Source organism: Narcine bancroftii, chromosome 10 (assembly GCF_036971445.1).
Source record: "Narcine bancroftii isolate sNarBan1 chromosome 10, sNarBan1.hap1, whole genome shotgun sequence".
In the NCBI taxonomy this organism is placed as follows: Eukaryota; Metazoa; Chordata; class Chondrichthyes; order Torpediniformes; family Narcinidae; genus Narcine; species Narcine bancroftii.
The window spans coordinates 95,398,267-95,411,696 of NC_091478.1; the positions used below are offsets into that span (position 1 = coordinate 95,398,267).

Sequence of the window (13,430 nt, forward strand, 5' to 3'; positions counted from 1 at the left end):
CATTCTTTTTCACGTAACCATCTTTCTCTAAGTCCATTATCTGGGATTCTACAAACTATTCTGTCCTTAATGAGTGAATTTTTCAAATCTCTAAATTCACAGGACTTACTCAGTGTGTGAAGCTCAGCTGAGTATTGGTCAAAGGTGAAACCTCGTTTCTGGTCACAGGAGAAAAACTTGAGTCTTTTCAAATGTGACTTTTTTTTATTTTTAATTTTTTTATTTTTCACACCATAAATCACATTAGCCATGATATACACAATTTCTTTTTCACACATATACAGTGACTTTTTCTCCCCCCCCCCCCTTTCCTCCCAAACCACCCCCCCACCCCCCCCCCCCCCTCATCCATTTTAGGTATACAATCTAGGTTGCATTAAGCCAGTCAGACAATGTTGTCATTCAACAAAATTACACCAGAAATTCTACTGAGTCCATTCTTTTCTTTCCTTCTCCTTCCATCAACTTAGGTAATGTTTGTCCCCGGTAGGTTTTCGCTATTGTATTTAATGTAAGGCTCCTATACTTGTTCGAATATTTCAATATTATTTCTTAACCAATATGTTATTTTTTCTAATGGAATACATTTATTCATTTAAATTTGGTAGTTTATTCCTTTTAATTTGGTTATGTATTCCATTAATATTTAAAGACATATAGTTCAGCGTAGCCCTTTTATATTTTGTTTATCTTCTCTTTCCGTTTTTCCATCATTACCTTTCCTCCTTTTCCATTTCTGTTTTCTTATTTTCAACTCTTTATAAGACAACATTCCTACAACATCCAACATTTTCCTTATTCTCCTATTTCTATCTTATTTATCCCCAATCTCCCCTTCACCTCCTGAGTTGTCCTTTATCCCTTGTCGGACAACCACATCTCCCCTCTCCATTTGGATTTGCGAATCCACTCGCAAGCGTCAACTGATTTTGCAGTGACCGCTATTTCCCCCCACCCCGCCTCCCCCAGAAAAGATTTCACTTTTCATATGTCACAAAGGTCACTCTTTTAATTCCCTCCTTATTCTCTCTATTCCATTACCTTCCCTTATTAATTCTTGTCTATACTATCTATATTTTCCTCTAAGTACAGATACATTCATGTATGCTCCTTGTCTCTATTCACTCTTATACCTCTTTACCCGCATACATATCAATCGTGATCATTTTTACTCTCATTACCCGTCTTCATCCCTCAGTCTATTTTTGTCTTTACCCACATACATATCAATTGTGATCATTTTAACTCTCATTACCCGTCTTCCTCCCTCAGTCTATTTTTGTAATTGTTCTGCAAATTTTCGTGTTTCTTCTGGATCCGAGAATAGTCTGTTTTGTTGTCCTGGAATAAATATTTTCAATACCGCTGGATGCTTTAGTATAAATTTATACCCTTTCTTCCATAAAATTGCCTTTGCTGTATTGAACTCTTTTCTCTTCTTTAGGAGTTCAAAACTTATATCTGGATAAATGAAGATTTTTTGCCCTTTATACTCCAGTGGTTTGTTGCCCTCTCTTACTTTTTCCATTGTCTTCTCCAGTACCTTTTCTCTTGTAGTATATCTTAGGAATTTTACTACAATAGATCTTGGTTTTTGTTGTGGTTGTGGTTTAGAGGCCAATACTCTATGTGCCCTTTCTATTTCCAATTCTTGCTGTAGTTCTGGACATCCTAGGGTCTTAGGGATCCACTCTTTTATAAACTCCCTCATATTCTTGCCTTCTTCATCTTCCTTAAGGCCCACTATCTTTATGTTATTTCTTCTGTTATGGTTTTCCATTGTATCTATTTTTTGAGCTAGTAGTTCTTGTGTCTCTTTAGTTTTTTTATTAGATTTCTCCAATTTCTTTTTTAAGTCTTCTACCTCCATTTCTGCTGCTACTGCCCGCTCTTCCATCTTGTCCATTTTTTTTCCCATTTCTGTTAAGGTCATCTCCATTTTATTTATTTTCTCTTCTGTGTTGTTTATTCTTTTTCTTAAATCCTTAAATTCCTGTGTTTGCCATTCTTTAAATGACTCCATGTATCCTTTAATAAGAGCAAGTATATCCTTTACCTTGCCTTTCTTTTCTTCTTCTATTTCACCATACTCTTCCTCTTCTTCTTCCTCTGGGTTGACCATCTGTTGTTTCTTTGTTGCCCTTTCCTCCTCTTCTTTCTTGTTTCTATTGTCTTCTGTGGTCTCTTCTTGCTGCAGGTGTTCTGCAGCTGTCGTTGCCGGCTGTGGAGATCGACTCCCCAGCTGGTCCCCCCTCCCGTCGGTGTGTTTTTTTTTCATTCGCATCGCGCATGCGCGAAACTTCGCGCATGCGCGGTTGCGCACTTTTACTCGGCTCTGCGAGCCATTTTTGTAGTCCATTATTTACCGACCTGAGGGAGCGGGTTTCTCTCTCCGCAGCGGGCCTCTTCGGACAGGTAAGGCCTTCACCTTTTTCCTCCTTTGTCTTCTCTTCCTCTCTTCTTACCGTTGCTTTCGATTTTTCTTTTTTTGTCGCCATCTTCTTTCCACCTTTATACTCACTTTTCTGTAACTTTTATTTCTGTGCCTTTGTGTTTTCTCTTGTTTTTCCCGACTTTTCTGGAGAGGGCTGGAGTTCACCGTCCGGCCACTACTCCATCCTTTTCAAATGTGACTTGGAACAAAATACTCCTCAAATTTTGTCATCAGAGTGTCCAACGTGAAAGCTGTCTCATCAGTTTGAAAACTGTTATAGATGTCCAAGGCATCTTCACCCATCACATTCAGAAACATCTTCCACCGGTCTCTCCCATTCCACCGGTCTCTCCCATTCCACCGGTCTCTCCCATTCCACCGGTCTCTCCCATTCCACCGGTCTCTCCCATTCCACCGGTCTCTCCCATTCCACCGGTCTCTCCCATTCCACCGGTCTCTCCCATTCCACCGGTCTCTCCCATTCCACCGGTCTCTCCCATTCCACCGGTCTCTCCCATTCCACCGGTCTCTCCCATTCCACCGGTCTCTCCCATTCCACCGGTCTCTCCCATTCCACCGGTCTCTCCCATTCCACCGGTCTCTCCCATTCCACCGGTCTCTCCCATTCCACCGGTCTCTCCCATTCCACCGGTCTCTCCCATTCCACCGGTCTCTCCCATTCCACCGGTCTCTCCCATTCCACCGGTCTCTCCCATTCCACCGGTCTCTCCCATTCCACCGGTCTCTCCCATTCCACCGGTCTCTCCCATTCCACCGGTCTCTCCCATTCCACCGGTCTCTCCCATTCCACCGGTCTCTCCCATTCCACCGGTCTCTCCCATTCCACCGGTCTCTCCCATTCCACCGGTCTCTCCCATTCCACCGGTCTCTCCCATTCCACCGGTCTCTCCCATTCCACCGGTCTCTCCCATTCCACCGGTCTCTCCCATTCCACCGGTCTCTCCCATTCCACCGGTCTCTCCCATTCCACCGGTCTCTCCCATTCCACCGGTCTCTCCCATTCCACCGGTCTCTCCCATTCCACCGGTCTCTCCCATTCCACCGGTCTCTCCCATTCCACCGGTCTCTCCCATTCCACCGGTCTCTCCCATTCCACCGGTCTCTCCCATTCCACCGGTCTCTCCCATTCCACCGGTCTCTCCCATTCCACCGGTCTCTCCCATTCCACCGGTCTCTCCCATTCCACCGGTCTCTCCCATTCCACCGGTCTCTCCCATTCCACCGGTCTCTCCCATTCCACCGGTCTCTCCCATTCCACCGGTCTCTCCCATTCCACCGGTCTCTCCCATTCCACCGGTCTCTCCCATTCCACCGGTCTCTCCCATTCCACCGGTCTCTCCCATTCCACCGGTCTCTCCCATTCCACCGGTCTCTCCCATTCCACCGGTCTCTCCCATTCCACCGGTCTCTCCCATTCCACCGGTCTCTCCCATTCCACCGGTCTCTCCCATTCCACCGGTCTCTCCCATTCCACCGGTCTCTCCCATTCCACCAGCTTCTAAGTAAATGGTGAATCATTTCCAAATATCAGTTAGATTGCCGGTAATCTGCATCAGTGTGGGAGGACTTAACTTATTCATGCTTACAAACTATTGTCTCCTCTTACTCAGACACTCCTGATACCATGTTATGCTTGTTCTTTCAGAAAAAAACAACTTTATGTGGATTTAACATTTAACTGACTTCATTTTCTTTGAGCTACTTCAACTGACTCCCCTCCCCACCCTCGTCATATGCATCTTCCGGTTTCTGGTCAACCACGCGCATTGCATGCTGGAAAATGTAGTTCTTATTTACATACATAATAACACATTGACCAGGGTCAGACTGGGCTGTGCACGTGGGAAGTACAGTGACGAGGCCAGGGTCAGACTGGACTGTGCATGCGGGAGATACAGTGACGTGGCCAGGGTCAGACTGGGCTGTGCACGCGGGAAGTACAGTGACGAGGCCAGGGTCAGACTGGGCTGTGCACATGGGACACACAGTGACGTGGCCAGGGTCAGACTGGGCTGTGCACATGGGACACACAGTGACGTGGCCAGGGTCAGACTGGGCTGTGCATGCGGGAGGTAGAGTGATATGGCTAGGGTCAGACATTTTCTCTGCCCATGTCTGTACAGACCCTGGGAGATGAGGAATTCTCGAGCTCTAGCCTCTAGCTGCTGTGTGAAGAATTGTACCTGGCAGAGAGGGTGAGATTAGACAGCTCCACTGTTCCGGTACTACGTGAGAATGTGTGCGCATGACTGAGGGTTCAGTGATTGTGTAGAGATACATCAGAGAAACAGGCCCTTCAGCCCATCAAATCTGTGCTGAACATCAGACATCTAGTTACACTGCCTCATACTTTCATCAGTCCCCTCAGACCCTCCCACTCACCCACATGCTGAGGGACAACGTAGTGGTCACCTGACCCACTGATCAGAGCTCCTGGGGGCAGGGGGTGGATGAGACACCTTTTCTCCCCCTTGAAATGTGTTCGTGAAGCAATGCCCCTAACTGTCTGCTTCTACCCACCCACAGGTCGGAGGTTACGGGGAAAGGCGTTCTACAACGTGAATGGGAAGGTATACTGTGAGGAAGACTTTCTGGTGAGTTTGCCAGCACGATGCCTGTGCGAATTCTCTACAATCTGTTTCTCCAGGGACCCCAACTTTGTATATTGTACCATGTGAGAGAGTGAGGAGGTGTCTCTCCACCTCCACTCCCCCTCTGTCACACTGCCCCCACCCTATCTCCACTTCCCTTCCGACAACACTACCACTTACGCCACCCCTTCTGTTAGCCTTGTCCCCACCCCCTCCATCCTCTCTGTCGGCCCTGTCCCCCTCTCCATTCCCACTGCTGGCCCTGTTCCTCCACCCCCCTCATCCTTTCACCCCTGTCCCCCCCATCCCATCGACCCTGCCCCCCATCCCCTCTGTCAACCCTGCCCCCCACCGCTCTCTCTCATCACACTGCCCTCCACCTCCACTCACATCAACACTACCATTTCCCCCATCCCCTCCATCAACCCTTCCCCTTTGCCACCTCCACTCCCTGTCCGTCAACCCTTCCACCTCTGCACTCCTTTTGCTAGCACTTCTACTGCCTGACCCCCTCTGAGCTGCGCTCCCCCTCCCCCCCTTAGTGCCCTCTCAAACTCCGCTCCATTCTCTTTCCCTCCTTGCAACCCTGCCTTCATTAGGCTCTGGAATTCCATCCTTAAATGCTGTGGTCCATGGCAGCTGCCTTGTGAGTGCCTAAACTCTCCAAGATTGGGGGCGGGGGTGGGGGGGGGGGGGAGGGGGGGGGGGGGGAGGTGGAGGAGGGATCTGCCCACAGTTGCTGGGATAAAATATCCCTGAACACCTTTTGAATATCAGTCATATCCAGTCAGGTGACCAGATTGCTCCCAGGGCAGAGTATCAGGTGGTCACACCCTGCCAGGGGCAGCTGTGTGGTGCATCTGCAGAACTGGAGCTCTGCACTTGAGTTGGGAAAGGGTGTTGACCTGGGTAGGTGCAGTGAGCCCCAAGGGTGGTCAGGGTCTTGGGACAGAGGGTGAGTTCGTGGAGGTCTTGGTGCACCAATATATAATTTAACTTAAAATCTAATTTAAATTTAGACATACAGCACGATAACAGGCTCTTTTGGCCCACAAACATGTGCTGCCCAGTTAGACCCAATTGACCCACAGCCCCTGGTACGTTTTGAATGGTGGGAGGAAACTGGAGCTCCTGGGGAAAACCCATACAGACACAGGGAGAAAGTACAAACTCCTTACAGACAGCGTGGTATTTGTACCTGGGTCGCTGGCACTGTGCTAACCCTGCTACCCCAAACTGTGCCACCCCACCCCAGCTTGTTTTGAGTTGAACTTGTGCCCAATGGTAATGCAGAATTTCTGAAGGGAACCTTTGTGTTTTGACAGTACTCTGGCTTCCAGCAGACGGCAGACAAGTGCTTTGTATGTGGACATCTGATAATGGAGATGGTAAGGAATGTAGGAATTCCCAGGAGGAAGAACTCCATCTGATGGAATCCTGAGCCTTGCATGGGCTTTCCTCAGCTCTGGAATGGCCTGGGCCAGTCAGTATACCTGTCAAAGGGCCTGGTCCTGGTTATCCATCTATTAATAGAAAGAGCCTTAGAAAGTAGCAGTTGAGACAAGGACTTAAGAAAGGAAAGAGTGGATCTTTCACAATTTATAAAATAATGAAAGTTATGCATAAAGTGGGCAAGGTTTAAGGTGAGAGGAGAGTGATTTAAGAGGGACGTGAAGGGAATCTTCACTCAGGATAGTAGGTATCTGGAACAAGCTGTAAGAGTGGGCACAGTTACAATGTTGCAAGGTATTTGGACAGATATAGGGACAGGAAGAAGAAAGGGGCTTTGAAGTTTTAATGACTAAAGTGGTGGCTGTGAGGGGAAGAACTGATGGGTGGGAGAAGGGGCTGGTGGGAAGCGCTGGGAAGGGGAGGGGTGTTTGGTTTGGCAGCTCTGAGCAGTGCATGGAGAAGACTAACCCTCTGGATTGACTGTATAGATCCTGCAGGCCCTGGGCAAGTCCTATCACCCGAGCTGCTTCCGCTGTGTGGTGTGTAACGAGTGTCTGGATGGTGTTCCATTCACTGTGGACCTAGAGAACAACATCTACTGTGTGAAAGACTACCACACGTAAGTAGCTCCCCTCTTCTACCCCATCCAACTGGGCGCGCAGAGCTGGGGGCTGGGACCACAGATGCGTGCCTAAGGTTAGGGGGGTGGGGCTGAGACTGCAGGTATGCGAAGGGCGTGGTGGGATCATGGACGGATTTGGGTGGGAGATGGGATCATGAGCACATGCAGAGAGGAGGTGGACTTGGGCGGGGAGGGGGGTTATCTTCTCGGGGTCTGTCATGTCTAACGTGCAGCAACTTTCTGTTCTAGGGTGTTTGCACCAAAGTGCGCATCCTGCGGACATCCCATTCTGCCGGCACAGGTACTGTCAGAACTCCACCCTCTCCTCTCCCCCACCGTCAGCCCTCTCCTCTCGCCTGCTGTCCGCCATCTCCCCTCCCCCGCCGTCCGCCCTCTCCCCTCCCCCGCCGTCCGCCCTCTCCCCTCCCCCGCCGTCCGCCCTCTCCCCTCCCCCGCCGTCCGCCCTCTCCCCTCCCCCGCCGTCCGCCCTCTCCCCTCCCCCGCCGCCCGCCCTCTCCCCTCTCCCGCCGTCCGTCCTCTCCCCTCCTGCCGTCCGCCCTCTCCCCTCCCCCGCCGTCCGCCCTCTCCCCTCCCCCGCCGTCCGCCCTCTCCCCTCCCCCGCCGTCCGCCCTCTCCCCTCCTCCGCCGTCCGCCCTCTCCCCTCCCCCCTGTCCGCCCTCTCCCCCTCTCCTCTCCCCATCCCCCCCCCCCACCCCGTTCAGCCGCCTTCTCCCTGAAGAGAGTGCATGGGAGGGAAGGTGTGGTGGTCTTGCGGGGCTTCCTCACTGTTGGTCTGATTTTAGGGTTCGGAGGAGACAATCCGGGTGGTGTCGATGGACAAGGATTACCATGTGGAGTGTTACCACTGCGAGGTCAGTCTCACACAGCCTTCCCTTGGGTAACTGGGGTTGAGGAGGGGCTCTGACTGAGGAGGTGTTGGGGATGAGGGGGCGTCATTGTGTGGTGGAATTGGGGTTGGGTGGGTGGGTGTCAATGATTTGGGGGGAATGGTCCTAGTGTAGGAGGGGTTTGCCTGAGCCCACCCTCTGACCCATCACTTCCTTCATTGTGATATCCACAGCCAGATTCCTGTCCCTGAGAGTGACCACAGCTCCTCGTGGACAGCAGGGAGGTCCCAATTGGAGCCAGGAACACGCATTGGAAAAGTGGATTAAACCCCTGAGAGAAGGGTGGGTGGTTCACAGTGCTCCCTATCTGGCCCTCCCTCTCCTTGCAGTGAGGGGCTGGGTGGGAGGAGGGTACACCAGGTTTTGGTGGTGGGGGGGGGGGGCGGAATGAGTGATAGCGGATAGATGGGGCTAATGGTTTTGGAGTTTGAAGTGAGCTCAAGTTCTCTCTCTACCTCCTGGATTAACCTTTTGCTTTCTCGGCCCCCCAGGACTGTGGTCTGCAGCTGAACGATGAGGAAGGCTGTCGATGTTACCCCCTGGAGGGGCACCTGCTGTGCCACAGCTGCCACATGCGTCGGATCTGCGTCCCACAGCCGGCACCCAGCTTCCAGCTGCATGTCACTGAGCTGTGACTGGCGGGCGGAACCCTATGTTGACCAGAGAGGAGCGGGCGTGCCAGGGAGACAGCCGAAGCACCCTGGACTGTGAGCTCTCCGACCCCCGCCCCACCCACCCCCTATCTAACCGCAACCCAAGAAACTCGCTGGCATCTTTTCCCCTTTCCCCCCCCACCCCCAGAACCCTGAGGACTACAATGTCCACCAGCCGGGACCTCGGAACATCACGAGTAGCTGCGGGTTTGGCAGAGAGAAGATTCACTGTGAGCGTGCCCCGGCTCGGGGCACTGGCCAATGCCATCCAGTGATGCTCACATTTCATGGGTGGCAGCCGGACCACCCAGCACCAATTGTGGCTCGTCAGTTTTGTCAGCCGATAGTCAGAGATTTCCGAACGAGGACCTATTGAATTTGGTATCTCCTGAGTGACCAAAGCCTGGTTGCCCCTATGGTAAGAAGGGGCTTCTGTGAGATACTTGTTTGCACAGCTTCCCTGTGCTCGCTCTTACCTAACATAGAAAGCCTTGAAACTTGACCTCTGTGTGATGGGGACCATGCACTTATTAACATGCCATCCAGCTGTTCTAATTAATCCTTTCTGTACAAGTCACAACATCCAGGCACATAGACTATGCAAAAAATCACAAGCATTTTATATTAAAAACTGCCCATCAGTGGCAGCGTACAGTGGGGCCAACTTTGTAATTTTGTAATAGTTTTTTAAATGTACGTCTTATTTTCTAATTCGGTACATTTTCTTGTACTGATAATTCAACAGGCTCGGATCTATCCCCTCCTCTCACCCTGACCCACCCCCACGAACTTTTCCATTTCCTAATTTTGTCCGAAGATCGAGGTTGTTGGCTGCCAGGTTTGCGATGGTCTCCGTCTTCTAAAGGGGAAGGCTTGTCTCACTCCACAAGGACCCTGTGGCTGCTGTGGACCAGTCAAGCGACTGAGGCTGGTCACCTCTCGCGATCGATCTCTCATCTCTCAAAACCTCCCTCCACCTTTTATTTATTTTTCCCACCCCGTCCCACCTCCGAGTCTGCCCCCATCCCTCCCTGGATGTCCTGCCCATGACCAGCTCTTCATGTTGCTTGGAGGTGAGGCTGTGGTCCTGGACTGACCTCAGCACCTACCTCCTTGTTGAGCTGCTTCCTCCTCTCCCCCCACCCCAGCCAGGCCCAGGTGCTCCTTGACTTGGCTGTTGATGGGTGTCTCTGTGAGGCCATCTCCCAACCCTGGATGCTGCCTTCTCTGACCCCTCCCACGGCTTCCCTTTGTGGTGGGTGGGGTGGGCCTCACACTTGTCCCTTGGACTCTGGCCCTGCTGGTCATCTGCACCCATGGAGCCAGCAGGAGTTGGTGCCCTTGGGTGGGAGGGGAGTGATGGGATCAGGAGGAAGTTTCCCAGAAAATTCTGGGCCATTCATTCCTGGTTCCGGAGCCTCCAGCTGGGGCTGGAGTGTGCTGAAGTTGGGTGGGATGAAGCTAAAGAGGGAGATGTAGAGTTATTTATCTTAAAAGTAAAGCCACATAATATCAACCTAAATTATTAAACCTGTAAATGTCAAAGGTCACTTAACCTTAGATATAATCTGCCTTTTTTTTCCAAATAAAAATTTTTTTTTGTAAGTTAACTTTGACCTTGAGTTTTCTGTGATTGGATGAAGGTGACATCAAATGTCTGAGGGAGAGGGGAAAGGAAAGTGGCCATTCGGCCCCTCCAGACTATTCCCTCTCAGGTATTGGCTGATCTGTCTTTAACTTTGAGCCCCTGCCTGGGAGTCCAAAGCTCATTCTCTTGGGCTGAAGGATGTATGAAGACTCACTCCTTCAGTGAGGGTGTGCTTTCCTTGCCTTTTTGGGTCTACATGTGACTCCAGGCCCACAGCAGATGTGAGGCAGGGTGCTTTGGTGAGAGGTTGGAAAGGTGTTCTTGTCGAGAACACGGATGAAGACAGAATTTGTAAACAACTGCTGGTAAACAAGTCTTCAGAGGCTGGAGAACAGGACCAATATACAAAAGTACTGGAGGAACTCAGCAGGTCACGCAGCACCCAGCAATGGGTACTTCTGAATCACTGAATGGCTGTTGCTTTCCATGGATGCTGTGTGGCCTGCTGGGTTTCTTCAGCACTGTGTGTATTGTACAAAGCAGAGGTAGCCTGGGGACTTGTTGGGGGCAGATTCTCTGCAATGGATAATGGGAAGATGATTTGACTTGTCCAATCAGCAAAGTTTGGGAGCTGTACACCATAGGGCTTTTAAGGCCCATTATTTCTATGCCAACTAATCCCATCCTTACTTCAAAAAAAAACACTAGAGCACAGTAGAAGCCTTTTCCAGGCTAGGAGCCTTGTGTATCCCAATTAACTGACCAACCCCATACGTTTTTGGAATGTGGGTGGAGCATCTAGAGGAAACCCATGCAGACAGGAGGAGAACATACAAACTCCTTGCAGATAGCAAAGGATTCGAACCTGGGTGTAACAGTGTCATGCTACACTAAACATGAAACCCTGCAGATTCCACATTTGTTTATATTTATCTCTTGTTTATATGTCTTCCTTCAGTCTGGTTTTTTTTTGAATGATCATTAAATAGATATTCTGCTGGGGCTGCAGGAAAAAGAATCTCAGGGTTGTATGAGATATGTATGTTCTGCTAATATTTTTGAATTTGGAACAGTGGTGGCATTTCCAGTTAACCCACTGACCTTTGTGTCTGGTCTGTGGAAGCCCATGTGGTCACAGAGAGAACAGGAAACCTCTGCACATGTACTGTTTCCAGCAGGTGGAGAGTAGGATCAGAGGCCACAGTATCTGAATGGAAGTTTCTTCAGCCAGAGGATGGTGAATCGATGGAATTCATTGCCACAGACTACTGAAGGTTAACAGGTTCTTGATTAATAAGGGAATAAAGGTTATAGGGAGAAGGCAGGAGAATGGGGTTGAGAGTAGAAATACATCAGTCATGATCTGAATGGCCTAATTCTCCATTGAAGCTCTGAGCCAACACTGCCTCCCTATTAACAGCATCCACGAAAAGGGCTGGATTGGCATTCAAGCTCCTCCACCATGGGTGTACCATGGCTGCACAGTGGATCTGTGTTCCCTCCATGTCAGGGACTGCTGTGGGTCCTGAGCAATAAGGTATTCAACATATTGCAGCAGTCCATCATCCTCATGGGTTTTAAGGCAGCTACCTTCTATCATCCCAGTACTAAAGAGGGTGACAGTAGAAGGCCTCAATGTCTACTGCCCAATGGCACTGGCCTCCACCATTATGAAATGCTTCGAGCATCTAGTGATGGATCAAATAAAAATGTACCTCCCAGAGACGCTGGACTCATTCAATTCACCTTCAGATAACCATTCTGACAATATCGTCCTGACCCACCTGGAGAACGACACCTTCAGTTCAGAGTTTAATACAATCATACCCCAGAAGCTGGTGGAGAAGCTGTCCTTGCTGGGACTCCACACCCCTCACTGTTACAGGATTCTGGACTTCCCAGCAGAAAGACGAGGATCAGAGTTGGCAGCAGAACGTCGAGCACCATCACGCTGAGCACTGGCGCACCTCAGGGCTGTGACCTCAGCTGGCTCCTGTTCATGCTGCTGACCCATGGCTGCATCGCCAAAGGCAGCTCCCACAACGTCACCAAGTTTGTAGATGACAAAACAGTCGTTGGCCTCATCAGCAACAACAGTTGCTCTAGAGAGTAGAGGTGGAAAATCCTGTGGAATGGTGCAAGATTAACAACCTGAGTCTCAAATGTGAACAAAACAAAGGAGATGATTGTAGACTTCAGGAGTGACCACTACACTTTAATAGCTAGATAGTGGAGAGCACCATGTTCCTCAGAAATGGCCTATCCTGGACACACATCTTGCCTGGTCTTGCAGCATCCATAAGAGGTAAAGGTATATAACTGAAGTTTTCGGCCTGAGTCCTTCAAGGTTTGAGAAGAAAACACACAGGAAACTGAAAAGGCTGTTGAGAAGTAAAGTAAGTGGAGTAGCACAGACCAACAGACAGAAGATGTTAATTGGATATGGATAATGATAGGAGAGAAGAAGCTGAGTGAAGAGCTGGGGAAAGGAGAGACACAGTGAGAAGAGAGGAGACATGGGGATAGATTGGGGGGGGGGGGGGGATGGGATGAGTCTAACAGAATTCAGAGAAGTTGATGTCATCTGGTTGGAGGGTGCCCAGACTAAAGGTGAGGTGTCGTTTTTCCAATTTTCTGATTGTCTGAGTCTGGCAGTGCATAAGATCATGGAAAGACATGTTGGCAAGAGTCTGGGGTGGGGAATTAAAATGGGTGGCCTCTGGCAGATCCCCGCTATTGCAGCACGACAAAGTGCACGATGTCGAGGAGACCACAGCAGGAGCACTGGATGCATTAGGTGACCCCTGCAGATTCACAGGTGATGTGTTGCTTCACTTGCAAGGACTGTTTGGAGCCCTGAATGGTGGTGAGGGAGGGGGGTGTGGGTGTGTGCAACACCTGTGATCACAGGGGGAGGTGCCAAGGGGGTCGATTGGTGGGAAGAGGGGAGTGGTCCCTGCGGAGTTGGAAGGGGAGGATGTATCCACTACTGGCACAGTACATAGCATCTCACTTGTCAGGAAGGTGCAACAGTGACTACACTTCCTTGGAGGGTTGAGGCGAGAAAGGCCACTGGCCACCGTGTTGTCAACCCCCACCCCCCACCCCCCATCAAACAATTAAAGATATGTATTTAAAGCATAGGATCAGTGTGTTATGTC

General features: G+C 50.2%; 1 protein-coding gene across 1 annotated transcript in view; it reads left to right on the plus strand.

The window, feature by feature from the left end:
- The window catches only part of wtip (WT1 interacting protein), a 29,050-nt gene extending 18,759 nt beyond the window's left edge, over window positions 1-10,291 (plus strand). Inside the window, exons 3-8 of the mRNA XM_069902010.1 lie at window positions 4,982-5,049; window positions 6,372-6,434; window positions 6,987-7,117; window positions 7,370-7,421; window positions 7,924-7,992; window positions 8,520-10,291. Coding sequence (XP_069758111.1) covers window positions 4,982-5,049; window positions 6,372-6,434; window positions 6,987-7,117; window positions 7,370-7,421; window positions 7,924-7,992; window positions 8,520-8,663 — 527 coding nt within the window. The 3' untranslated portion in view covers window positions 8,664-10,291. The remainder of the gene's footprint in view (window positions 1-4,981; window positions 5,050-6,371; window positions 6,435-6,986; window positions 7,118-7,369; window positions 7,422-7,923; window positions 7,993-8,519) is intronic.
- Window positions 10,292-13,430: the final 3,139 nt, after the last annotated feature.